The sequence below is a fragment of the Mobula hypostoma genome, chromosome 3 (genome assembly GCF_963921235.1).
Source record: "Mobula hypostoma chromosome 3, sMobHyp1.1, whole genome shotgun sequence".
Classification (NCBI taxonomy): domain Eukaryota; kingdom Metazoa; phylum Chordata; class Chondrichthyes; order Myliobatiformes; family Myliobatidae; genus Mobula; species Mobula hypostoma.
The window spans coordinates 172,084,328-172,110,755 of record NC_086099.1 but is presented as its reverse complement, the minus strand read 5'-3'; the positions used below and the strand labels follow the sequence as shown (position 1 = coordinate 172,110,755).

Here is a 26,428-nt window from a genome sequence, read left to right as displayed (position 1 = left end):
CAGTTCTTCCTCAGTTGGCTACACTTGGCAGGCCAAGCCATTCACGCACCCAATACCACATTCAAGTAGGCAATCTTTTCTCTGTTGGGAGGTGATTACCAGGTGATCAGGGAAAAGGATTCAAAGATGTTGTCTTCAAAATTTCCTTGAAAAAATCAACATTTCCAGTGGCTCAAGGTATCCTCTAGCCCATAATTGTTCAGAGGGCAGAATGAACATTTGGGATGGTACTGAGAACCCTGTGGCATGAATTAGTGGTTCACAGAAGCCCTGCCTAAGTGGTAAAAAGAGTGCACCAACTACCTCCCTGCCTTTCAACATTAGCCCCTATTACAGCAGCTAGCTTAGAACCATGACCCCCCCCCAAAAAAACGGTAGAAATACGTCATCTTAAGAGAATGCCTAAGAAGAATTATGATTTAGCAAATTCTGGGCTGGTGACTTTTCACACAATTATATTTTAATTCATTATAGCTTCAGGAAAAAATGTATTATGTTCGCAATATCTAATTTCTATTGCACACATAACTGATTCTGTAGCAAGGTTCCTCATGGACTATGTGTTTAGCATTGAGATTCCTGAAAAGAATATGAAACACAGGAGTAAGAGTTGGCAGTTCACCCCTTCAAGCTTGCTTCATTCAATAAAGTATGTTTGTGTTGCCTTTATTGCTTCCCATAGCATCTCCACCGTCTTTAGTTCTCTAGGTATGCTCGAATACATTATTTTTAAATTCTCCATTCCTTCTCAACTCTGACCTCTCTTGGCCTCCTGCAGTTTTCCAATAAAGCTCAACATAGAAGAACAGCATTTTCCAGCCTGGCATATTGCACCACTCCTCAATGCTGAATTCAACAATTTTAAGTCACCAGCCTTTTCAGGTTACATAGAAACTGGCTAGTTCTGACAAAAAGTCATCAGCTAGTAATATTTTTCTGCCTACAGCTGCTCTTGATTTTCTGAGTATTCATGGCATTATTTTACTTGTAAGCATCTATTCATGTACATTTTGGGATAGTTAATTCCAAAGATACATTTTGGAGTAAAAACAAATTAGCCATATCATAATAAAGAATGGCAACACCCTTGTTGTAAGATCCTGACCCCTGCTGCTAGAATTTCCAACCAGAGAGCAGAATCTCACCAGTATCTATCTTGTTAATGAATCACCCATCTTCACTACTAACCTACAAAAACGGATTGCACTTGCCTGGTGCAGATCATCCAAGGATGATTAAAGGCATTTCCATCCAAATATCCCATCGCAGATAGCGAGAGATGGTGGGATGATGCACAATACATGAAAGTTCCCTTTGGAAATTTTCAAAACCTAATAATATTTTGATAATCTGCTCCTGAAATCCTGATGAATCAATACCTGGCTCGCAGGATGATGCTTCCTAGATTCTGTATAAATTTGCTGGACTCCAAGTTCCTATGCTCCCTTTAAGATCCCCAGATTCATTGGAACATTGATTATTATACTGTGTGAAGACAATTAAATGTATTGTGATATTTAATGACATCCAATCATCTGGAAAATTTGCCAATCTAGCACCGTTAAAGGCTCAAGCATTACTGCACTAAAAACAATTAAGCCACCAGATTTTTAAAAGTATGTGGTAATTGATATGGTGTATTAATTAATGTTGGGAACCGGACCTTTTTTCAATGATGCCCAGTAGTAGGAAATGAACAGAGCTAAAGAGCAGCACCTTTGTACCTGCTAGGGAAGTCCTTAAACTAATGAGAGGCAGTCAAAGAAGAAAGTTATAGACGTAGAAAACATAGAAAACAGGTGCAGGAGTGGGCCATTTGGCCCTTCGAGCCTGCACCACCATTCAGTATGATCATGGCTGATCATCCAACTCAGAACCCTGTACCTGCCTTCTCTCCATACCCCCAATCCCTTTAGCCACAAGGACCATATCTAACTCCCTCTTAAATATAGCCAATGAACTGGCCTCAACTGTTTCCTGTGGCAGAGAATTCCACAGATTCACCACTCTCTGTGTGAAGAAGTTTTTCCTCAACTCGGTCCTAAAAGGCTTCCCCTTTATCCTCAAACTGTGACCCCTCGTTCTGGACTTCCCCAACATCAGGAACAATCTTCCTGCATCTAGCCTGTCCAATTCCTTTAGAATTTTATACATTTCAATAAGATCTCCCCTCAATCTTCTAAATTCCAGCAAGTATAAGCCTAGTCAATCCAGTCTTTCATCATATGAAAGTCCTGCCATCCCAGGAATCAATCTGGTGAACCTTCTTTGTACTCCCTCTATGGCAAGAATGTCTCTCCTCAGATTAGGGGACCAAAACTGCACACAATACTCCAGGTATGGTCTCACCAAGGCCTTGTACAACTGCAGTAGTACCTCCCTGCTCCTGTACTCGAATCCTCTTGCTATGAATGCCAGCATACCATTCGCCTTTTTCACCGCCTGCTGTACCTGCATGCCCACTTTCAATGACTGGTGTACAATGACACCCAGGTCTCGTTGCACCTCCCCTTTTCCTAATCGGCCACCATTCAGATAATAATCTGTTTTCCTGTTTTTGCCACCAAAGTGGATAACCTCACATTTATCCACATTAAATTGCATCTGCTATGAATTTGCCCACTCACCTAACCTATCCAAGTCACCCTGCATCCTCTTAGCATCCTCCTCACAGCTAACACTGCCACCCAGCTTCGTGTCATCCGCAAACTTGGAGATGCTGCATTTAATTCCCTCGTCTAAGTCATTAATATATATTGTAAACAACTGGGGTCCCAGCACTGAGCCTTGCGGTACCCCACTAGTCACTGCCTGCCATTCTGAAAAGGTCCCATTTATTCCCACTCTTTGCTTCCTATCTGCCAACCAATTCTCTATCCACATCAATACCTTACCCCCAATACCGTGTACTTTAAGTTTGCACACTAATCTCCAGTGTGGGACCTTGTCAAAAGCCTTTTAAAAATCCAAATATACCACATCCACTGGTTCTCCCCATCCACTCTACTAGTTACATCCTCAAAAAATTCTATGAGATTCGTCAGATATGATTTTCCTTTCACAAATCCATGCTGACTTTGTCCGATGATTTCACCACTTTCCACATCTTTGATAACTGACTCTAGCATTTTCCCCACCACCGAAGTTAGGCTAACCGGTCTATAATTCCCCGGTTTCTCTCTCCCTCCTTTTTTAAAAAGCGGGGTTACATTAGCCACCCTCCAATCCTCAGGAACTAGTCTAGAATCTAAAGAGTTTTGAAAAATTATCACTAATGCATCCACTATTTCTTGGGCTACTTCCTTAAGCACTTTGGGATGCAGACCATCTGGCCCTGGGGATTCATCTGCCTTTAATCCCTCCAATTTACCTAACACCACTTCCCTACTAACATGTATTTCCTTCAGTTCCTCCATCTCACTAGACCCTCGGTCCCCTACTATTTCCGGAAGATTACTTATGCCCTCCTTAGTGAAGAGAGGACCAAAGTAGTTATTCAGTTGGTCTGCCGTGTCCTTGTTCCCCATGATCAATTCACCTGTTTCTGACTATAAGGGACCTACATTTGTCTTAACCAATCTTTTTCTTTTCACATATCTATAAAAGCTTTTACAGTCAGTTTTTATGTTCCCTGCCAGTTTTCTCTCATAATCTTTTTTCCCTTTCCTAATTAAGCTCTTTGTCCTCCTCTGCTGGACTCTAAATTTCTCCCAGTCCTCAGGTGTGCTGCTTTTTCTGGCTAATTTGTATGTTTCTTCTTTGGAATTGATACTATCCCTAATTTCCCTTATCAGCCATGGGTGCACTATCTTTCCTGGTTTATTCTTTTGCCAAACTGGGATGAACAATTATTGTAGTTCATGCATGCGATCTTTAAATGCTTGCAATTGCATATCCACCGTCAACCCTTTAAGTATCATTTGCCAGTCTATCTTAGCTAATTCACGTCTCACACCTTAAGTGTTACCCTTCTTTAAGTTCAGAACCTTTGTTTCTGAATTAACTATGTCACTCTCCAGCTTCATGAAGAATTCCACCATATTGTGGTCACTCTTACTCAAGGGGCCTCTAAAAGCAAGATTGCTAATTAACCCTTCCTCATTGCTCAATACCCAGTCTAGAATGGCCTGCTCTCTAGTTGGTTCCTCGACATGTTGGTTCAGAAAACCATCCTGCATGCATTCCAAGAACTCCTCTTCCTCAGCACCCTTACCAATTTGGTTCACCCAATCTATATATAGATTGAAGTCACCCATTATAAATGCTGTTCCTTTATTGCACGCATTTCCAATTTCCTGTTTAATGCCATCCCCAACCTCACTACTACTGTTAGGTGGCCTGTACACAACTCCAACCAGCGTTTTCTGCCTCTTAGTGTTATGCATTTCTACCCATATCGATTCCACATCCTCCTGGCTAATGTCCTTCCCTTCTATTGCATTAATCTCCTCTCTAACCAGCAATGCTACCCCACCTCCTTTTCTTTCATGTCTATCCTTCCTGAATATTGAATATCCCTGAATGTTGAGCTCCCATCCTTGGTCACCCTGGGGCCATGTCTCTGTGATCCCAACTATATCATATTCATTAATAACTATCTGCACAGTCAATTCATCCACCTTGTTACGAATGCTCCTTGTATTGACACACAAAGCCTTCAGGCTTGCTTTTACAACACTCTTAGCCCTTATACAATTATGTTGAAAAGTGGCCCTTTTTGATTTTTGTTCTGGATTTGCCAGCCTGCCACTTTTACTTTTCACCTTACTACTTTTTGCTTCTACCCTCATTTTACACCCTCTGTCTCTCTGCATTTGTTCCCATCCTCCTGCCACATTAGTTTAAATCCTCCTGAACAACAGTAGCAAACGCTCCCCCTAGGACATTGGTTCCAGTCCAGCCCAGGTGCAGACCGTCCTGTTTGTCCCGGTCCCACCTTCTCCAGAACTGGTTCCAATGCCCCAGAAATTTGAATCCCTCCCCCTTGCACCATTTTTCAAGCCACATAGTCATTTGAAATATCCTCCTATTTCTACTCTGACTAGCACGTGGCACTGGCAGTAATCCAGAGATTACTACCTTTGTGGTTCTACTTTTTAGTTTATCTCCTAAATTCACTTTGTAGGACCTCATCCCGTTTTTTACCTATATCGTTGGTACCTATGTGCACCACGACCACTGGCTGTTCACCCTCCTGCTCCAGAATTTCCTGCAGCCATTCAGAGACATCCTTGACCCTTGCACCAGGGAGGCAACATACCCTCCTGGAGTCTCATTTGCGGCCACAGAAACACCTATTTATTCCCCCTTACAATTGAATCCCCTATTACTATAGCTCTCCCACTCCTTTTCCTTCCCTCCTGTGCCGCAGAGCCACCCATGGTGCCATGAACTCGGCTGCTGCTGCCTTCCCTGATGAGACATCTCCCCCAACAGTATCCAAAACAGTATGTCTGTTTAGGAGGGAGATGACCTCAGGGGACTCCTGCACTACCTGCCTACTGCTACACTGTCTAGTGGCCACCCATTCCCTTTCTGCCTGTGTAGCCTTTACCTGCGGTGTGGCCAACTCACTGAACGTGCTATTCACGACTTTCTCAGCATCGCGGATGCTCCAGTATGAATCCAGTCGCAGCTCCAGCCGCTCAATGCGGTCTGCCAGAAGCTGCAGCTGGACACATTTCCTGCACACATAGTCGTCAGGGACACTGGGAGTATCCCTGATTTCCCACATGCTGCAGGATGAACAAACCACGGGGCCGATCTCAGCTGTTATGACCCACCCAATACGCTATAGTCTCGCCGCCTTCCTTGCTTCAAATAAAATACCGCTGCAGACCATTCTCCTTTTAAAGGAACTTACCCGGCCTTACCTCACTTGGAGTGAAGCTCGTCCTCAGCCTCTGCTCGCCGAAGCCGCTTGAGACAAAGCCTTCCTACTCTGTCTCCCACTACGCCGTCGCCCGCTACAACGTCGCCCGCTCCGTCAAACTGCTGTCTTTTAAAATACTCCCGCTGCCTCACAGTCTGACTTAAACGCACTTGCGCAGTCCTGCCCCGATCAACTGCCGAGAAAGATGATTATTTGACAAAGGTAATGCATTATGAACCATTATAGAGTTTTATTAACTGTTGTTGGTCCAGAGGAGATTCACCAGGTTAATTCCTTGGTTGAGGGTTGTCCTAACCAAAAGAATCTATACAGTTTAGGTTTATATGCCTATGAGGATGAACAGGTTTAAACTTTAAAGATTGGGGGGAGGGGGTTGAAATATTTTGAAATATTTACACTAGTGGGAGAGCTACAAACAAGGGGATATTGCTGCAAAATAGAGACCAATCAGCTAAAATTGGGGTGTGCACAACCTTCTTTTCTCAGAGTGTAGTGAGCAAGTAGTTTAACATTTTGAGGGAGAGAAAAAAGGCAAGAAAAATAGTGTGATGAATTACTAGATACATCTAAAGTAGAGACAGATAAATAGTTGAAAGATCAAGAGTTGTGGGGAACTGACACAAGAACATTTGAGGCCTGGGGTAGATTAGCTATTACTATATTGAATGGTGGGGCAGGCTTGAGGGACCTAGTTGACAAATCCTGTGTAATTTTGTTCTATTTTTTTCGTGCCTGTTTTTTATTTCCCTTAAGTTTCAAACAATTTTCTGGCATATAGCATCTTGGTTGCTCTTTGGACACTTCTTCCATTTGCTCCATATTTGTGCATAAGCCACTCTGCCTCCTTGAACACACCAAATGAACCCTTTTCTCCATTCCCCTACTTGGCTGGGCAGATAATGCAAATTGCTCAAAATTAGTTAATTCGGCACTTGCTAAGATTTGGTCATGGTCCTGGACGAGTTAACTTGTCACTGCTAAACTGAGCTGTCTGGACATTACAGAGTGCATTTTTATTCAATTGCAAAAGTTTCGTAAGGTGCACATTCCACTGTCAGCACTAACGAATGTGCAATTGTGACTACAATGCTAATTCTTTCCAGTGCTTGCTGTTAATGAGGAACAGTTGAGAGCACTGGATCACATGATGTTAAAACTTAGAAATATTTGCATAGACGTGCAACACACACAAAATGCTGTAGGAACTCGGCAGGTTAGGCAGCATGTATGGAAAAGATGTTGGCATCAAACAGTTGATATTTCAGGCCAAGACCCTTCATCAAGACTGGAAAGGAGGACGGAAGAAGCCGAAATAAGAAGATGGCGGGAAGGGAAGGGGTATAGTATAGGCTAGAAGGTGATAGGTGAAGTAGCATGGGCAGGACTGATGAAGTGAAGCTGGGAAGCGGAAAAGTAAAGGGCTGGAGAAGAAGGAATCTGAGAGGAGAGTGGACCATGAAGAAAGTGAAGGTGAAGGGGCACCAGGGGAAGGTGATAGGCAGGTGAGGAAAAGAAAAGAGGTAAGGGGGAATTGAAGACGAGAGAAGCGGGGGTGGGGGGAGAGGTGTGGAATTACAGGAAGTTGGAGAAAACTATGTTCATGACCGCAGGTTGGAGGCTACCTAGACGAAATGTAAGGTGTTGTTCCTCCAACCTGAGAGTGAGTAATTAGTTGTTGTGAAGTGAACCTGGCACTGAACTATTTCACTCAAGATGATCCATTAATACCCAGTTGCTAAGCAGTACTTTTCCACCACAGCTGTGTAACTCCTATAATCTATTAATCGTTAACCCAAATTAATAGGAAGGATGAGCAGGATTTCACTTCAATTATTATCGTAAGTCTGTATCTGGACAAGGTGTGCCTCTACCACCTGTGCTTTGAAGAAGTTTAATTTAAATAAATGAGTCATTCCTAACCAAATCAGAATGTATTTGTTATACAATTTGGTACATCATAACTGATAACAGCAAAGCTACAAAAAAACAGATTATAACTGCCAATGCCTTTCACAACAATGAAAACGACTTGGGTGTGAGTGTCTGTGGAGGGAAGAACACCTTCCTTATTAGCATTAAATTCCTCAAACTCTTGGTATAACAACGACTAATGAAGGAATACTTTGCTTTCAAAATCTTCATAAAATTTGCAAATAAAATGGAATCCATTCACTGAGAAGACAAAAATTTGCATTCAAGATTTATCTTTATATCAACGTAACCTCATTTTGTCTTTTACATTTCTGGAAGACACTGGTTATTTGGTAGACTAAAGTTCTAGTACAAGCTATTATACAATTATAAGTTTATTCTGTTTTTGCTGAAATGTAGCCACAAGACAGAGAATTCATTAAATCACCTTTACCCTCACTGCATTATAATGATTGGTGTTGATAAAGCCTATTAATATGAATACTTATTATCTTCTGCTTGGTTAAACAGTAGAAAATTAGGATGTCTTGTGCTCAGTGGTGGCATGGCTCGAAGGGCATGTTGTATTACAAAATTTTAAAAATATAAACTACACACAATACTCCAATCTGTCCAAGTTCTTCTGCAGACCCCTTGCATCCTCAGCACGACCTGCCATTCCACCTATCTTTGTTTCGTCTACAAGCTTGGCCACAAAGCCAAGTTCCATTATCCAAGTGTTGACATATTTGCAGGTCTACATGTCATCAGAAACCAATAAAAAAAGGTCCCCTTTATTCTGATTTTGTTACCTCCTGCCCATCAGCCAATTATCTATCCATGCTAATATCTTCCCTGTAATACCATGGACTCTTATCATTTGCAGCACTTCGTCAAAGGTCTTCTGACAATCAAAGTAAACAACATCCACTGACTCTCCTTTATCTATCCTACCTGTTATTTCCTCAACGAATACCAACAGATTTGTCAGGCAAGATTTCCCTCAAGGAAACCATGCTGACTTTGGGTTATTTTGTCATGCACCTCCAAGTACCTTGAAACATCATCCTTAATGATGGACTCCAACTTCTTCCCAACCACTGAAGTCAGGCTAACTGGCCTATAAATTCCTTTCTTCTGCCTCCCTCCCTGCTTAAAGAGTGGAGTGACATTTGCAATTTTGCAGTCCTCTGAACCATTCCAGAATCTAGTGATTCTTGAAACATCATTATTTGTGCCTCCAGAGTTTCTTCAGCTACCTCTTTTAGAACCCTGGGGTGTAGTCCATCTGGTCCAGGTGATGTATCTACCTTCAGACCTTTGAGCTGACCAGGCCCCTCCGGCTTAGTAATAGCAACTGCACTCACTTCTACCCTGGCACACTCAAATTTTTGGCATACTACCAGTCTCTTCCACAGTGAAGATCAATGCAAAATACTTACTATATTCCTTTACCATTTCTTTGTCCCCTATTACTACCTCTCCAGCATCTTTCTTTCAGTGGTCCAATATCCATTCGTGCTGTTTTCTTTCCACTTTATATTTCTGAATAAATATTTGATACCCTCTTTGATAGTTTTGGCCAGCTTACCTTCATCTTTTATCTCCTTATGTTTTTTTTTCCTTTTGTTTTTGCATTTCCTTGTCACCCACAGTTTCTACACCCTCCCTTTAGAATACTTCTTCATCTTTGGGATGTATCTTTCCTCTGCCTTCCAAATTGCCCCCAGAAATTCAAGTCATTGCTGTTCTGTCATCATTTGTGTTAGTGTCCCCTTGCAACTAACTTTGGCCAACTCCTCCCTTGTGGCTACCATGGAGGAATTTGATTCCCAGATCCCTTAAAAGGGATGAGGAAGTCCTCATTAGAGATATATTTAGTATGTCAGAAGAGAGGAGCTGTGCACCAAGAGTGGCAGGAGACTAGCTGGGGTGTGGTTGTTAGGAAGTGTTTGATAGGAGTGGTCCTTATAGTCTTCTCCAGATGTGAGAAACCCCACTCATGGAAGCAGTACAGGAATGGATTTGATGAACATGTAAGATATGTCAAGGTGAGCTGGAAATTACTGAAAACATTTTGTAATTGAATAGTCATAGTCATACTTTATTGATCCCGAGGGAAATTGGTTTTCGTTACAGTTGCACAATAAATAATTAAATAGTGATAAAACCATAAATAATTAAATAGTAATATGTAAATTATGCCAGGAAATAAGTCCAGGACCAGCCTATTGGCTCAGGGTGTCTGACCCTCCAAGGGAGGAGTTGTAAAGTTTGATGGCCACAGGCAGGAATGACTCCCTATGACGCTCAGTGTTGTATCTCGGTGGAATGAGTCTCTGACTGAATGTACTCCTGTGCCCAACCAGTACATTATGTAGTGAATGGGAGACATTGTCCAAGACGGCATGCAACTTGGACAGGACAGAATCAGGAATTCATTCATTGATCTGCAATAATCAGTTGGGTTTGCCAAATGAGTTGCTGAAGAATATTAAGAAATAGAATAGTACAGCACTGGACAGGCCATTCACTCCAGGTATTGTGCCAATTTATATTAAATATCCTCATCCTCTTCCTGTGCATCATCCATACCCCTCCATTCCCAACATATTCTCTATCCATAAGCCTCAAATTCCACGAAACTGCTGCTTCCACTACTACACCAAGTAACCCATTCCTAGCACTTACACTTTGTGTTTATTTATATAGATACAGTGGCATGCAAAAGTTTGAGCACCCCTGGTCAAAATTTCTGTTACTGTGAAAAGCTAAGCGAGTAAACAATGACCTGATTTCCAAAAGGCATAAAGTTAAAGATGACACATTTCTTTAATATTTTAAGCAAGATTACTTTTTTAATTCCATCTTTTACAGTTTCAAAATAACAAAAAAAGAAAAGGGCCCAAAGCAAAAGTTTGGTCACCCTGCATGGTCAGTACTTAGTAACACCCCCTTTGGCAAGTATCACAGCTTGCAAACGCTTTCTGTAGCCAGCTAGGTGTCTTTCAATTCTTGTTTGGGGGATTTTCACCCATTCTTCCTTGCAAAAGGCTTTTAGTTCTGTGAGATTGTTGAGCCGGCTTGCAGCACTGCTCTTTTGAGGTCTATCCACAGATTTTGGATGATGTTTTGGTCGGGGGACTGTGAGGGCCATGGCAAAACCTTCAGCTTGTGCCTCTTGAGGTAGTCCATTGTGGATTTTGAGGTGTGTTCAGGATCATCCTATTGTAGAACCCATCCTCTTTTCATCTTCAGCTTTCTTACAGATGGTCTGATGTTTGCTTCCAGAATTTGCCGCTATTTAATTCTTCCATCTACCAGTGAAATATTCCCCGTGCCACTGGCTGCAACACAAGCCCAAAGCATGTTCGATCCACCCCATGCTTAACAGTTGGAGAGGAGTTCTTTTCATGAAATTCTGTACCCTTTTTTCTCCAAACATACCTTTGCTCATTGCAGCCAAAAAGTTCTATTTTAACTTCATCAGTCCACAGGACTTGTTCCAAAATGCATCCAGCTTGTTTAGATGTTCTTTTGCAAACTTCTGACACTGAATTTTGTGGTGAGGATGCAGGAAAGGTTTTCTTCTGATGACTCTTCCACGAAAGTCATATTTGTGCAGGTGTCGCTGCACAGTAGAACAGTGCACCACCACTCTAGAGTCTGCTAAATCTTCCTGGAGGTCTTTTGCAGTCAAACTGGGGTTTTGATTTGCCTTTCTAGCAATCCTACGAGCAGTTCTCTCGGAAAGTTTCCTTGGTCTTCCAGACCTCAACTTGACCTCCACCGTTCTTGTTAACTGCCATTTCTTAATTACATTACAAACCGTGGAAACGGCTACCTGAAAACGCTTTGCTATCTTCTTATAGCCGTCTCCTGCTTTGTGGGCATCATTTACTCGAATTTTCAGAGTACTAGGCAGCTGCTTAGAGGAGCCCATGGCTGCTGATTGTTGGGACAAGGTTTGTCTGTCTGTCTGTATCTTGTTTTACGGCGGTTGGCATCCAGCTTAATGGTGCATTACCGCCACCCTCTGCTCCAGAATGTGCACTAGACATACATTCTAAATCCCTTGGGACAAGGTTTGAGGAGTCCGGGTATTTATAAAGCTTTGAAATTTGCATCACCTGGCCTTTCCTAACGATGACTGTGAACAAGCCATAGCCCTAACAAGCTAATTAAGGTCTGAGACCTTGGTAAAAGTTATCTGAGAGCTCTAATCTCTTGGGATGCCCAAACTTTTGAATCGTGCTCCTTTCCTTTTTTTCACTCTAAAATTGTACAAAACAAAAATAATACACTAATCTTGCTTAAAATGTCGAAAAGAATGTTTCATCTTTAACTTGATGACTTCTGGAGATCAGTTCATCTTCTACTCACTGAACTATTCACAGTAACAGAAATTTTGACCAGGGTACCCAAACTTTTGCATGCTACTCTGTGTGTGTGTGTGTGTGTGTGTGTGTGTGTGTGTGTGTGTGTGTGTATGTATATATAATTTTTTTTAATGCCTCTCACATAGTTTATAAACTTCACCCCACTGATCAAAAATACATGTCCTCTGGTCTTTGATATTTCTACACTGGAGAAAAGATTCTTACTGTCTATTCTATCTTTCTCATAATTTTGAAACCCCTATCCTATCTCCCCCTAACCTTCAATACTTCAGGGAGAACAACCCAAGTTTGTCCAATCTATCCTTATGTCCCCTTCCCAATTGTGGCGTCTAAGTTCTCTTAACTGGTCACTAGTGAATTTTGTTAGGAATTGGAGTGTGGAGAGTGTGACCATTGTCTACAATGGCGACAATGATTTAGCAGCATCCTTACAAAAAAAATCCCTGTATCCGGTCCTCCTATTCCTGTATCCGGTCCTCCTATTAGTTTGATGTACTAGAAAGAACCAGAGAAGAATGATTTTGAAGGATGCCCTTTATTGTTAATGAAACAGCAGTTAGCCAATGGATAAATCCTCAGAGGAGGAAAAAAAGTATGATTTTAAAAGCGAGTATTTTTCCCAAGTTAATTATTCTATAAATGCAAAGTGTATAAGTGCACTTATCTTTTTTTTTAGTAGTAGTATGAAATAGTGAAAAATAGCCTTAGTCATTTGCTGCTCGATAGTGGAAACTGTCAACCCAGACTGGCCATTCTGAAATGTGTCTGGAGGCCTCGCGTTGCTGATTCACATGAGAATCTATATCAACTGAGCCAAGTGGATGTTAATTGCAATGAATTAACTGCCATATATCCTTGTACTGATAGTTCTTACTTTTAGCTCTGCACTCTGCAAATGGTATAATAAGTACTGTACCTGGAGAAAAACCATTCATGGGCAGTTCCTGACATCATCTCTCTCCATGGAGCTCTGACTGGCAGATGATTTAATCGGCGCTGTTCACACTGACTTCTTTTTGTCCTTGGAACAACCATGGATTAGGAGTTTAAAACTGGGGAACTGACCAAACTATTCTTGCATTCACACTGCTAACCACAAAATAAATTCTTCTCTTCAACTCAAAAGAACTTTTAGAACGTTTCAATAAACTTGTTTTTTTAAACAGTTCTGATCATTGATCTGAAATGCTGACCATTGTCTAAAGCTTAGATTTTTGAACAAAGTGTTCTTTTAAGGCCTGAATGTTATTGTAGAAGTGATTCTTCTGGATCAGTGATTGTAAAATTTACTCCAACTGCTTTGTTATTAAAGGGGATATTTTATTGTGTTTTCAAACATCACAGATTTGTATTTCTACGTTAAAATAAATTAGGAATAGTTAAATCAGGAAATGCAATGGATGTTAAAAGGTGAAGCTGTTTTCATATGCAGTTCCCTAATTCATTTGTTTCCCTAAACTGGGGAAAATAAACAACGAAGTGCGTTAACACAGGCAGGGCATCCACGAAAAGGAAAATACAGTCATCGTCTCAGGCCGAGACCCTTCATCAGGACTGGAAAGGAAGGGGGAAGAAGCCAGAATCAAGTGCATTAGCTGTTAGCCATGGCAGTGTTTATTTCAACCACCATTGCTCCTGACTTTCTGTTTGTCACTCAGTCCCTATACATCTTTCACATCCTCTGTTTGTGCTGTCCTTCTGTGAAACTGAGAGATTCCAGGTTCCAGTGTGATGGCTCAGTTTATTTAAGATGTATTGAGTTGCTGGATTCTTGAGTGGTGATCATTGCAAAATGGAATTAAGAAAAATTGAAAGACACTGAAACTGTCCTCAATTCTCTTGCATGTTCCTCCTCCTTAGAGGGTTCCTTTGCCTCAGGTTCTGAAGTGGTGGGATGCATGGATTCTGTGCCAAGTGGGGGAGGAGCTGTGAGTCGGCTGGGGTGATATACTGCGTCTGGTGCTCCCGATGCGGCCTTCTATATATTGGCGAGACCCGACGCAGGCTGGGGTTTCACTCAACACCTACGCTCTGTCCGCCAGAGAAAGCGGGATCTCCCAGTGGCCACACATTTTAATTCCACATCCCATTCCCATTCTGATATGTCTATCCACAGCCTCCTCTACTGTCAAGATGAAGCCACACTCAGGTTGGAGGAACAACACCTTATATTCCATTTGGGTAGCCTCCAACCTGATGGCATGAACATTGACTTCTCTAACTTCCGTTAAAGCGCCACCTCCCCTTCGTACCCCATCCCTTATTTATTTATTTATTCTCCCTCTGTCCCTCACACTATATTCCTTGCCCATCCTCTGGGCTCCCCTCCCCCTTTGTTTCTCCCTAGGCCTCCCATCCCATGATCCTCTCCCTTCTCCAACCTCATATCCCTTTTGCTAATCAACTTCCCAGCTCTTAGCTCCATCCCTCCCCTTCCTGTCTTCTCCTATCATTTTGGATCTCCCCCTCTCCCTCCCACTTTCAAATCTCTTACTATCTCTTCTTTCAGTTAGTCTTGACAAAGGGTCACGGCCCAAAATGTCAGCTGTACCTCTTCCTACAGATGCTGCCTGGCCTGCTGTGTTCACCAGCATTTTTTGTGTGTGTTGCTTGAATTTCCAGCATCTGCAGATTTCCTCGTGTCTATATTTTCCTTGGAAATTTATGGTAATGAGACCATGTGTGTAGGGGCATGTTAATGAATGATTGTTATCTTTCAGGTAGTTAACATCAGGCCGATTATGTCGTATATTTCAACGGAGGAATCAATAATGAATTAGACCTTGGCTTCAGAGTATACAGATGTAAAAATATCATCAGAGTAGTGTAACTCAGTGACCAAGAATGGAGTAACCTTGGTTTAATGTGGCAGTGGGGATCAGTTTCCATTTGTCTGTAGATGAACTCTTCTCCAGCCGGTCCCTGTTGGAGGGAAGATGCAATATTGCGGTGAGGGATAGTGTGAGAAGATGACTGGTGGTTTCTTCTCCCTTGAGTGCAATGGGCATATTTACAAGTTTGCTCAAGATGTGAACAAAGTGGGATTTTGAATAGGGAGAAGGTGTAAAGTACATTCAAGGGAATATGGAGAAGGTGAGTGAGTGGGCAAGAACATAATAGAACATAAAAGTTTTTTTAAATTATGAGAGATTAAGTACCAATATTAATCAAAGGTGTCCTTGGGCACAAGTTACTAGAAGCCATCACGGAATTGCAGCAAACTGGTGAATCTTTTGGAATTCCTGACCCTGAACAACTGTGGAGGTACAGTCTTTGAATTTATTCTTAATTGAGATAAACAGATATTAAGTGGATTGAAGGGATGTGGGCTTGTACAGGAAAAAGGCATTGAAGTAGAAGGTCAAGTTGTGATCTTGAAGGAGAGAGTAGGTCAAAGAGCTTAATAAGTTTTTTTTTGCTTCTGTGTTTCTAAGTTCATAATTTGTTGTGGACCCACTGATTAGGATAGAGGTTTGCTATTCCTCTGTAGCAGACATAAACTGTTAGAAGTTTTTTTTTGAAAGCAGTCAAATGAGAAGAATTTTTCATAATCCCTCTCATTGATGAAGAATGTTGGAGGTTAGCAAAGGCCATGTGAAGTATTGTTGTTTATATAATCCAGAAGTACCAGCTAAATCAGGGAATCATTTGGCATGCTCTGTTAACTAGATGTATTTTTACATTTGTAGATATTACATTTTTTCCATATACCAAACTGCAAGAAGTCAATTTAAGGACTCTTCATCAGAACTGATTTTTCTTTGAGTTAATATGCCAGTTTAGCAAGCAGTTAAGAAGGCAAATAATATGGTAGCTTTTGATGAAGGTCCCTGATCTGAAGCTAACTGTGTGTCCACGTTCACTACTTGAACCATTGAGTTTCCCAGCATTTTCTGTTTTATTGCTGATTTTCGAGAGTATTTGAGTAAGAGATAGATGTTTTTGCAATAATTAAATAGGACTCTAAATGAGACTCTAGAGCATGTGGCCAAGTGGTTAAGGCATTCGTCTAGTTACCTCAAGGTCGCTAGTTTGAGCCTCAGCTGTGGCAGTGTGTTTGTGCCCTTGAGCAAGGCACTTAATCACACATTGCTCTAGCCTGTGCGAGGAGTGGCGCCCCACACAGACTTCCAATCTGCGCCTTGTAAGGCATGAAAATGCCCGACACAGGCCTCTCATGGTCTGAGTCGACGTTCCCTCCCTCCCCCTAGAGAGACTGCAACTGGAATATATAGATTTGCTTTCTCACTTCAGAGAAAGGTGGATATTGGTGATACAATGGACAGAAGTTTGGCAGATTCCCCAGTGAGATGTTTATGTATGAGGAGGAATGTAGCAGGTACTCTTTAGAGTTTGGAAGAATGGGAGACCATTGAAAGAATCAATATTCCTACGAGGTCAGGAAGGCCCAAAGATGCTGAGTGGATATCTTCCCTGCCTGGACTGTCTAGAACCAGTGGATATGGTTTCAAAATAAGGAGCTTGCCATTCAGGACTGATGAAAAACAGTTTCACTCAGAGAATTGTGAATATTGTAAATCATTATCCAAGAGAGTGTGGAGCCTCAGTGTTTAGTAATCGTAAAGATTGGTGTTTATAGTAAGAAAGGTAGTCTTCAGTTTTAGTGTGATAATGATGAGTTTAATGCAGTGAATACATAAATTATATATTTAATGTAATACATACATGAATAATGTAAAGTGATGCATTTTGGGAGATTTACTAGCAAAAAGTATATACATCAAATGGAACTACTGGTGAATGAAAGAATCAAATAGAGTTCATTATAAAATCCAAGCATCTCTGAAGGTGGTTGCCAACTTAAATTATGAAGGCATATGCAAAGTGAACTTTCATTAACTGGAACATAGAATTTAAGAATTGGGAGGTTATGCCACAGTTGAGTAAATTGTTAAGACACATTTAAAGTATTGTGTGTTGTTCTGGTCACCACACTATAAGAAGGATGTGATTTGCACTTGTGAGAGTGCAGATGGATTCACCAGATATCATCTGTGAGGAGAGATTGAATAGGCAGGGGTTGTTTACTTTGGAAAGGGGGTTGGATGTGTGTTTGGAATCTGATTTGAGGTATACAAAAATTGAGGAGAGTAAATATGGTAGATAGTGAGAAACTACTCCCACTTAGCAGAGGTATCCATGGCCTGAGAGCAGAGGTTTACGATAAGATTTGGGGAAGAATTTTTTTCTTAATTCATAAAACAGTTGAAATCTGCAACATGTTTCCTAAGGGATTGGTAGAGGCTGATATTCTCACATTTTTATAAGTATTTAGGTGAACACTTTAAAACTGCAAGTCAAATGCTTAGAAATGGAATTAGCATGAAGATGGGCCAGTTTCTGTCTGTACACTGCAATGACTCTTGATCTGCCGTGAAAATAGAGAAATGGATTGTTAGATATTATGGTAATAGGGGATTATGAGATTAGTGTAAGAAACTGGTGCTGAGGTAAAAGAACAGACATAATTACAATTGAAAGACAGAAATGGGCCAAGGAGCAGAATGGTCTGCTTCTATGTACAAGTGTTTGATGTTTTCTGAGAGGGATCCATTTTCTGTATAATATTCATAGAAAGTTGCATTCCCGGAGGCTGAGGGACATCTATTCATCTACTGGTTTGTCACCACTTATGCAGCCAGCAGCAAGATTTGCAAAGTGCTAGTGGTCTGAAGAGGAGAGGAGTTGATGAACTAAATTGCCAAGAAACATTTTGATTTAAAATAGTCTGGTAGTTTTCATTGTACAGTAGATTCTGGTTAATTGGGTTACATCAGGACCAGTACATTTTGGCCCAATTATGTGGCTGCTCCAGTTAATGGAAATAGTTAAAAAGGTATTAAAAAAAAGCTAAACTATTGTTTTATTGAGTAACAAATTATGCATTTAAATGAGATACAGAACAAATTATAACAGTATCAATACCCCTAACAGTACTGTAAAACTATATTAATTCCTAATAACTATTGACAGAGGAATTCATCCAGTGTACACAATGAACCAAACCAGTGCAGACACTTGGTGCAGATAATGAACTGCCTACGTACAATGCTGTTGATGATTGCATCTTCCAAATCTTCATTTTCATTGTAACACTCAAGATGATTATTGTTACCTTAAAGTTCTTTGTAGTTCCTAACTTGTCGAAGTAGTGAAATAATTTCATTTTCACTCCTGGACATTTCTGGCATCTCCGAGCCTGAATGCTTGAAACTGCAGTGAGCAAAATGGTTCCAAATTTCTTATTGCTTATTTCTCACCAGTTATCAGTGACAAAATCACTGTTTTTTGAACACAAACACATGCAGTTGATGCTATTAGAAAACTGTTCGCTGTAAGTACAACGCAGTGTCTAACAGTCACGTAAGTGTAGGTGACTGACACTAGTTAGAAACAATCTCCTGTCTCAATTAAACGGCATAGTGTCTCAAATAAATGAAGGGCATCCCAGCTATTTTCTCAAGTAGTCTTTGTTTTTTAAGAGTTGTCCCAATGGGATTTCACTGTGTTATGATAGCTGTTTTCACGGGGAGAGTTTACTGGGCTAATATTCCTGCAGTATATTGTACTTGCAGGCAGAGGGTGCGTCAGAGGCTATTTCATAAGGTGTGTTACACTGACACACCGTGAGAAGAGTAAGGTACTGCAGCAAGAAGAAAATAAATTTGAAATTGCACACTTTTCCAAAACTCTCTTAAAAACAATGAATGCCTGGCTTTCTGTATTAAAGATAAGCACTTAAAATTAGGGTTTCCATTACCTGTTGTTAATACTGAAAGCTAGACATTCATTGTTTTATTATAGTTTTCAGTTTTTTTTGTCTCCCAGAATCTGAAGCAGGCTTATTACCACTGGCATATGTTATGAAATTAGTTTTTTTCTTTTAGTTCAAATGTCACAGACTATGACCTATCCGGTATCAACTAACTTAACCACCTATTATCAGAGGCAGTGAGTTAATGTTATACTTGCAACTCGTATGTTTGAATTGCATTTCGATAATTTCCTTGCCATCCAGATGGTTCCAAGGGTTTGCATGTCCAAATGCACTAGATGCTCAGAATGAGATTATCGCTGACATATGATGTGAAATTTGTTGTACTGTGGCAGCAGTTCAGCACAAAGACGTAACACTTACTATAAGTTACAAAAATAGATATCGTGCAAAAGAGGAGTAATGAGGTAGTGTTCATGAGTTAGCAAACTGTTTAGAAATCTGATGGTGAAGGGGGAGAAACTATTCCTAAAATGTTGAGTGTGAGTCTTTGGGCTCCTGTGCCTGTTCCCTGATGGGAATAATGAGAAGAGTGCTTGTCCCAGGGGGTGAGTCTCCTTAACGATGGATGGTGCCTTCTTGGGGCACGACGTTTTGACGATGTGGGATTGTACCCATGATGCATCTGGCTGACTCTCCAACTCTCCGATCCTGTGCGTTGGAGCGATGCAAGCAGTCAGAATGCTCTCAACTGCGTATCAATAGAACTGTGCAAGAGTCTTTAGTGGCATAACAAAAATCTCCTCGAGCTCCTAATGAAGTAAAGCCACTGGCCTTTTTGGTCATTGCATTAATGGATTGGGTCCAGGATAAATCATCCATGATGACGCCCAGGAATCTGAAGCTGCTTACCTTTTCCCCCAGTGACCCTTCAATGAGGATTGGTCTGTCCCTTTGTTAGCTCTCAGTTATCTAATAAGTGGCATGAGAAAATTCAGCACCATAATTGTTTCTTTGGCAGTTTGAACGGTGCACGACTGCACAAGCATGTGGAGGTCGGCCATTGAGAACAGCGGGAAGTGTTTAAAAGCGAGCAGAGTTGAGAAGGTGATGGTTATTTCTTTGGCAGTTTGAACGGAGCATGACTGCGCAAGCGCGTGGAGGTCAGCCAGTGAGAACAACGGGAAGAGTTTTAAAGGAAGACAGATTTACAGGGCGGGAATAGAGGGAGACAGAGTAGGAGGGCTTTGGCGATAAAGGGTCGAGGCCAGGGAGGTTGTCTGTTTAAAATAAAGACAGAGAGTATGTGTGTGAGCAACACACATCAAAGTTGCTGGTGAACGCAGCAGGCCAGGCAGCATCTCTAGGAAGAGGTGCAGTCGACGTTTCAGGCCGAGACCCGTCAGGACGAAGGGTCTCGGCCTGAAACGTCGACTGCACCTCTTCCTAGAGATGCTGCCTGGCCTGCTGCGTTCACCAGCAACTTTGATGTGTGTTGCTTGAATTTCCAGCATCTGCAGAATTCCTGTTGTTTGAGTATGTGTGTGAGGCCGGTTTTCTGTGCTCGGTGTCAGATGTGGGAGGTCCTAGAGACTCCCAGCCTCCCGGACAGCCACATCTGCATCAGGGAGAGTGAGGAGGTGATAGAGAGGAGCTAAAGGCAGGTGGTCACCCCGGGACCACAGGAGACAGAGAAGTAGGTACAGTCAGGAGAGGGAAGGGCAAGAAGCAGGTACTGGAGAGTACCCCAGTGGCTGTCCCCCTTAACAATAAGTATTCCTGCTTGAGTACTGTTGGGAGGGGGATGGCCTACTTGGGGAAAGCAACAGTGGTCGTGCCTCTGGCACAGAGTCTGGTCATGTGGCTCAGATGGGTAGAGAAAGGAAGAGGATGGCAGCAGTGATAGGAGGCTCTATAGTTAGGGGGTCAGATAGGTGATTCTGTGGACGCAGGAAAAAAACACGGATGGTAGTTTGCCTCCCAGTTGCCAGGGTCACGTCCACGATATTTTGAAGTGGGAAGAAGAACAGCCAGAGGTCGTGGTACATACTGGTAACAATGACATAGGTAGGAAAAGGGAGGAGGTCCTGAAAATAGACTACAGGGAGTTAGGAAAGAAGTTGAGAAACAGGACCTCAAAGGTAGCAATCTCGGGATTACTGCCTGTGCCACGTGACAGTGAGTATAGGAATAGAATGAGATTGGTGGATAAATGTGTGGCTGAGGGATTGGAGCAGGGGACAGGGATTCAGATTTCTGGATCGTTGAGACCTCTTCTGGGGCAGGTGTGACCTGTACAAAAAGGACGGGTTGCACTTGAATCCAAGGGGGACCAATATGCTGGCGGGAAGGTTTGCTAAGGCTATTGGGGAGAGTTTAAACTAGAATTGCTGGGGGGGTGGGAACAGAACTGAAGTGACGGAGGAAAGGAAGGTTGGCTCACAAATAGAAAAAGTTTGGAGACAGTGCGAGAGGAAGGATAGACAGGTGTAAGAGAAGGGATGCGCTCAGTCCGATGGTTTGAGTTGTGTCTATTTTAATGCAAGGAACATCTTGAATAAAGCGGATGAGCTTAGAGCGTGGATCAGCACTTGGAGCTGTGATGTTGTGGCCATAACAGGGACTTGGATGGTGCAGGGCAGGAATAGCTACTTCAAGTGCCAGGTTTTAGGTGTTTCAGAAAGGATAGGGAGGGAGGCAAAAGAGGTGGGGGCATGGCACTGTTAATCAGAGATAGTGTCACAGCTGCAGAAAAGGAGGAAGTCATGGAGGGGTTGTCTACAGAGTCTCTGTGGATGGAAGTTAGGAACAGGAAGGGGTCAATAACTCTACTGCATATTTTTTATAAACCACTCAATAGTAACAGAGACATCGAGGAGCAGATAGGGAGACAGATTCTGGAAAGGAGTAATAATAACAGGGTGGTTGTGGTGGGAGATTTTAATTTCCCAAATATTGATTGGCATCTCCCTAGAGTGAGGGGTTTAGATGGAGTGGAGTTTGTCAGGTGTATTCAGGAAGGTTTCTTGACACAATATGTAGATAAGTCTACAAGAGGAGAGGCTGTACTTGATCTGGTATTGGAAAATGAACCAGGTCAGGTGTCAGGTCTCTCAGTGGGAGAGCATTTTGGAGACAGTGATCACAATTCTATCTCCTTTACCATAGCATTGGAAAGGGATAGGAACAGACAAGTTAAGGAAACGTTTAATTGGAGTAAGGGGAACTATGAGGCTATCAGGCAGGAACTTGGAAGCATAAATTGGAAACAGATGTTCTCAGGGAAATGTATGGAAGAAATGTGGCAAATGTTCAGAGGATATTTGCATGGGGTTCTGAGTAGGTATGTTCCAATTTGACATGGAAAGGATGGTACGGTACAAGATCCGTGGTGCACAAAGGCTGTTGTAAATCTAGTCAAGAAGAAAAAAAAGCGTACGAAAGATTCAAAAAACTAAGTTATAATATGAATCTAGAAGATTATAAGGCTAACAGTAAGGAGGTTAAGAATGAAATTGGGAGAGCCAGAAGGGGCCATGAGAAGGCCTTGGCAGACAGGATTAAGGAAAACCCCAAGGCATTCTACAAGTATGTGAAGAGCAAGAGGATAAGACGTGAGAGAATAGGACCAATCAAGTGTGACAATGGAAAAGTGTGTTTGGAACCAGAGGAAATAGCGGAGGTACTTAATGAATACTTTGCTTCAGTATTCACTATGGAAAAGGATCTTGGCGATTGTAGGGTTGACTTGCAGCGGACTGAAAAGCTTGAGAATGTAGATATTAAAAAAGAGGATGTGCTGGAGCTTTTGGAAAACATCAAGTTGGATAAGTCACTGGTACCGGATGGGATGTACTCCAGGCTACTGTGGGAAGCGAGGGAGGAAATTGCTGAGCCTCTGGCAATGATCTTTGCATCTTCAATAAGGATGGGAGAGGTTCCGGAGGATTGGAGGGTTGTGGATGTTTTTCCCTTATTCAAGAAAGGGAGTAGGGATAGCCCAGGAAATTATAGACCAGTGAGTCTTACTACAGTGGTTGGTAAGTTGATGGAGGAGATCCTGAGAGGCAAGATTTATGAACATTTGGAGAGGCATAATATGATTAGGAATAGGGCAAGGGCAGGTCATGCCTCACGAGCCTGATTGAATTTTTTGAGCATGTGACTAAGCACATTGATGAAGGTAGAGCCATAGATGTAGTGTATATGGATTTTAGGAAGGCATTTGATAAGGTACCCCATGCAAGGCTTATTGAGAAAGTAAGGAGGCATGGGATCCAAGGAGCCATTGCTTTGTGGATCCAGAACTGGCTTGCCCACAGAAGGCAAAGAGTGGTTGTAGACGGGTCATATTCTGCACGGAGGCCGGTGACCAGTGGTGTGCCTCAGAGATCTGTTCTGGGACCCCTACTCTTTGTGATTGTTATAATTGACCTAAATGAGGAAATGGAGGGATGGGTTAGTAAATTTGCTGATGACACAAAGGTTGGAGGTGTTGTGGATAGTGTGGAGGGCTATCAGAGGTTAAAATGGGACATTGATAGGATGCAAAACTGGGCTGAGAAGTGGCAGATGGAGTTCAACCCAGGTAAGTGTGAGGTGATTCATTGTGGTAGGTCAAATATGATGGCAGAATATAGTATTAATGGTAAGACTCTTGGGGTCCAAGTCCATAGGACGGTCAAAGCTGCTACACAGGTTGACTCTGTGGTTAAGAAGGCATACGGTGCCTTGGCCCTCATCAGTCGTGGAATTGAGTTTAGGAGCCGAGAGGTAATGTTGCAGCTATATAGGACCCTGGTCAGATCCCACTTGGAGTACTCTGCTCAATTCTGGTTGCCTCACTATAGGAAGAACATGAAATCCATAGAAATGGTGCAGAGGAGATTTACAAGGATGTGGGCCGGATTGGGGAGCATGCCTTATGAGAATAGGTTGAGTGAACTCGGCCTTTTCTCCTTGGAGCAGCGGAGGGTGAGAGGTGACCTAATAGAGGTGTATAAGATAATGAGAGCCATTGATCGTGTGGATAGTCAGAGGTTTTCCCCAGGGCTGAAATGGTTAGCATGAGAGAGCATAGTTTTAAGGTAACACACATAAAATTTGCTGGTGAACGCAGGACAGGAAGCATCTCTAGGGAGAGGTACAGTTGACGTTTCGGGCCGAGACCCTTCGTCAGGACTAACTGAAAGAAGAGCTAGTAAGAGATTTGAAAATGGGAGGGGAAGGGGGAGATCTGAAATGATAGGAGAAGACAGGAGGGGGAGGGATGGGTGAACATTAACTTTGCCTCCAACTTTCACCCTGCCCTCAAGTTTACCTGTCCATTTCTGACGCCTCCCTCGCCTTTCTAGATCTTTCTGTCTCTATCTCTGGAGACAGCTTATCTGCTGATGTCTACTATAAGCCTACAGACTCTCACAGCTATCTGGACTATTCTTCTTCTCACCCTGTCTCTTGCAAAAATGCCATCCCCTTCTCGCAATTCCTCCGTCTTCGCCGCATCTGCTCTCAGGATGAGGCTTTTCTTTCCAGGACGAGGGAGATGTCCTCCTTTCTTAAAGAAAGGGGCTTCCCTTCCTCCACTATCAACTCTGCTCTCAAACACATCTCCCCCATTTCACGCACATCTGCTCTCACCCCATCCTCCCGCCGCCCCACTAGGAATAGGGTTCCCCTGGTCCTCACCTACCACCCCACCAGCCTCCTGGTCCAACATATAATTCTCCGTAACTTCCGCCACCTCCAACGGGATCCCACCACTAAGCACATCTTCACCCCCGCCCCGCTTTCCGTGGGGATTGCTCCCTACACGACTCCCTTGTCCATTCGTCCCTCCCATCCCTCCCCACCGATCTCCCTCCTGGCACTTATCCTTGTAAGTGAAACAAGTGCTAGACATGCCCTTACACTTCCTCCCCCACCACCATTCGGGGCCCCAGACAGTCCTTCCAGGTGAGGCGACACTTCACCTGTGAGTCAGCTGGGGTGATATACTGCGTCCGGTGCTCCCAATGCAGCCTTCTATATATTGGCGAGACCCGACGCAGACTGGGAGACCGTTTTGCTGAACACCTACGCTCTGTCTGCCAGAGAAAGCAGGATCTCCCAGTGGCCACACATTTTAATTCCATGTCCCATTCCCATTCTGACATGTCTATCCACGGCCTCCTCTACTGTCAAGATGAAGCCACTCTCAGGTTGGAGGAACAACACCTTATATTCTGTCTGGGTAGCCTCCAACCTGATGGCATGAACGTTGACTTCTCTAACTTCCGTTAATGCCCCACCTCCCCCTCATACCCCATCTGTTATTTATTAATTATATATATATTATACTACCCCACCCCACCAGCCTCCTGGTCCAATATCCCTCGGCCTCCCGTCCCATGATCCTCTCATATCCCTTTTGCCAATCAACTTTTCAGCTCTTGGCTCCATCCCTCCCCCTCCTGTCTTCTCCTATCATTTCAGATCTCTCCCTCCCCCTCCCACTTTCAAATCTCTTACTAGCTCTTCTTTCACTTAGTCCTGATGAAGGGTCTCGGCCCGAAACGTCGACTGTACCTCTTCCTACAGATGCTGCCTGGCCTGCTGTGTTCACCAGCAACTTTTGTGTGTGTTGCTTGAAATTCTAGTATCTGCAGATTTCCTCGTGTTATAGTTTTAAGGTGCTTGGAAGTAGGTACAGAGGAAATGTTGGGGTAAGTTTTTTATGCAGAGTGCATGGAATGGGCTACCGACGGTGGTGGTGGAGGCGGAAACGATAGGGTCTTTTCAGAGACTCCTGGATGGCTACATGGAGCTTAGAAGAATAGAGGGCTATGGGGAGACCCTAGGTAGTTCTAAGGTAAGGACATGTTTGGCATTGCTTTGTGGGCCAAAGGGCCTGTATTGTGCTGTAGGTTTTCTATGTTTCTATGTTTCTATAATACATCTATGTTTACCATGATGTATTTTCCATTTCTGGAGCTTTATCCAACAGCAAAGCTTAAGAAACAGATAAAGAAAATTAATGAAATGGTCATCAAAGCTCTTTTTGAGCAGGAATGTGAACTTTGGCTGCTGCTTTTAATTGAGTAACATTATTGCGTCATTTACTGGTGTATTTTATGCTAGTGAACAGGTATAAATATTATTGTGCAAGTGGTTTACTTTAAAATAATCCCAACTTGTTGTTTATTCAAATCCAGACCGGTTGGGGGGGGGGAATGATAATGAGCCGGGGGCCTGAAATGTGTAGATTTTTTAAAACTGAAATCTTTCTTTCCTCTCCAGGTGCTTGGTCTGCTGGTGTGGATATTAATAGCTAGTACAGAGTATTTCTCTGTTTCTGCCTTCGGTTGGGTGATGTTTGTGGCAGTCTTTTACTGGGTGCTCACAGTCTTCTTTTTAATCTTCTACATCACCATGGTGTACACCAAGATTCCTCAGATACCATGGACAACAGTGGTGAGTGACCTTTTCGATTTCTTTTTCCCCAATTTC

The 26,428-nt window shown here is 42.6% G+C and overlaps 1 protein-coding gene across 1 annotated transcript in view; it reads left to right on the top strand.

Moving 5' to 3' along the window:
- Window positions 1-26,428, top strand: part of LOC134343605 (CKLF-like MARVEL transmembrane domain-containing protein 8) — a 63,690-nt gene that overhangs the window by 21,685 nt on the left and 15,577 nt on the right. The window contains exon 2 of the mRNA XM_063042369.1: window positions 26,219-26,392. Coding sequence (XP_062898439.1) covers window positions 26,219-26,392 — 174 coding nt within the window. The remainder of the gene's footprint in view (window positions 1-26,218; window positions 26,393-26,428) is intronic.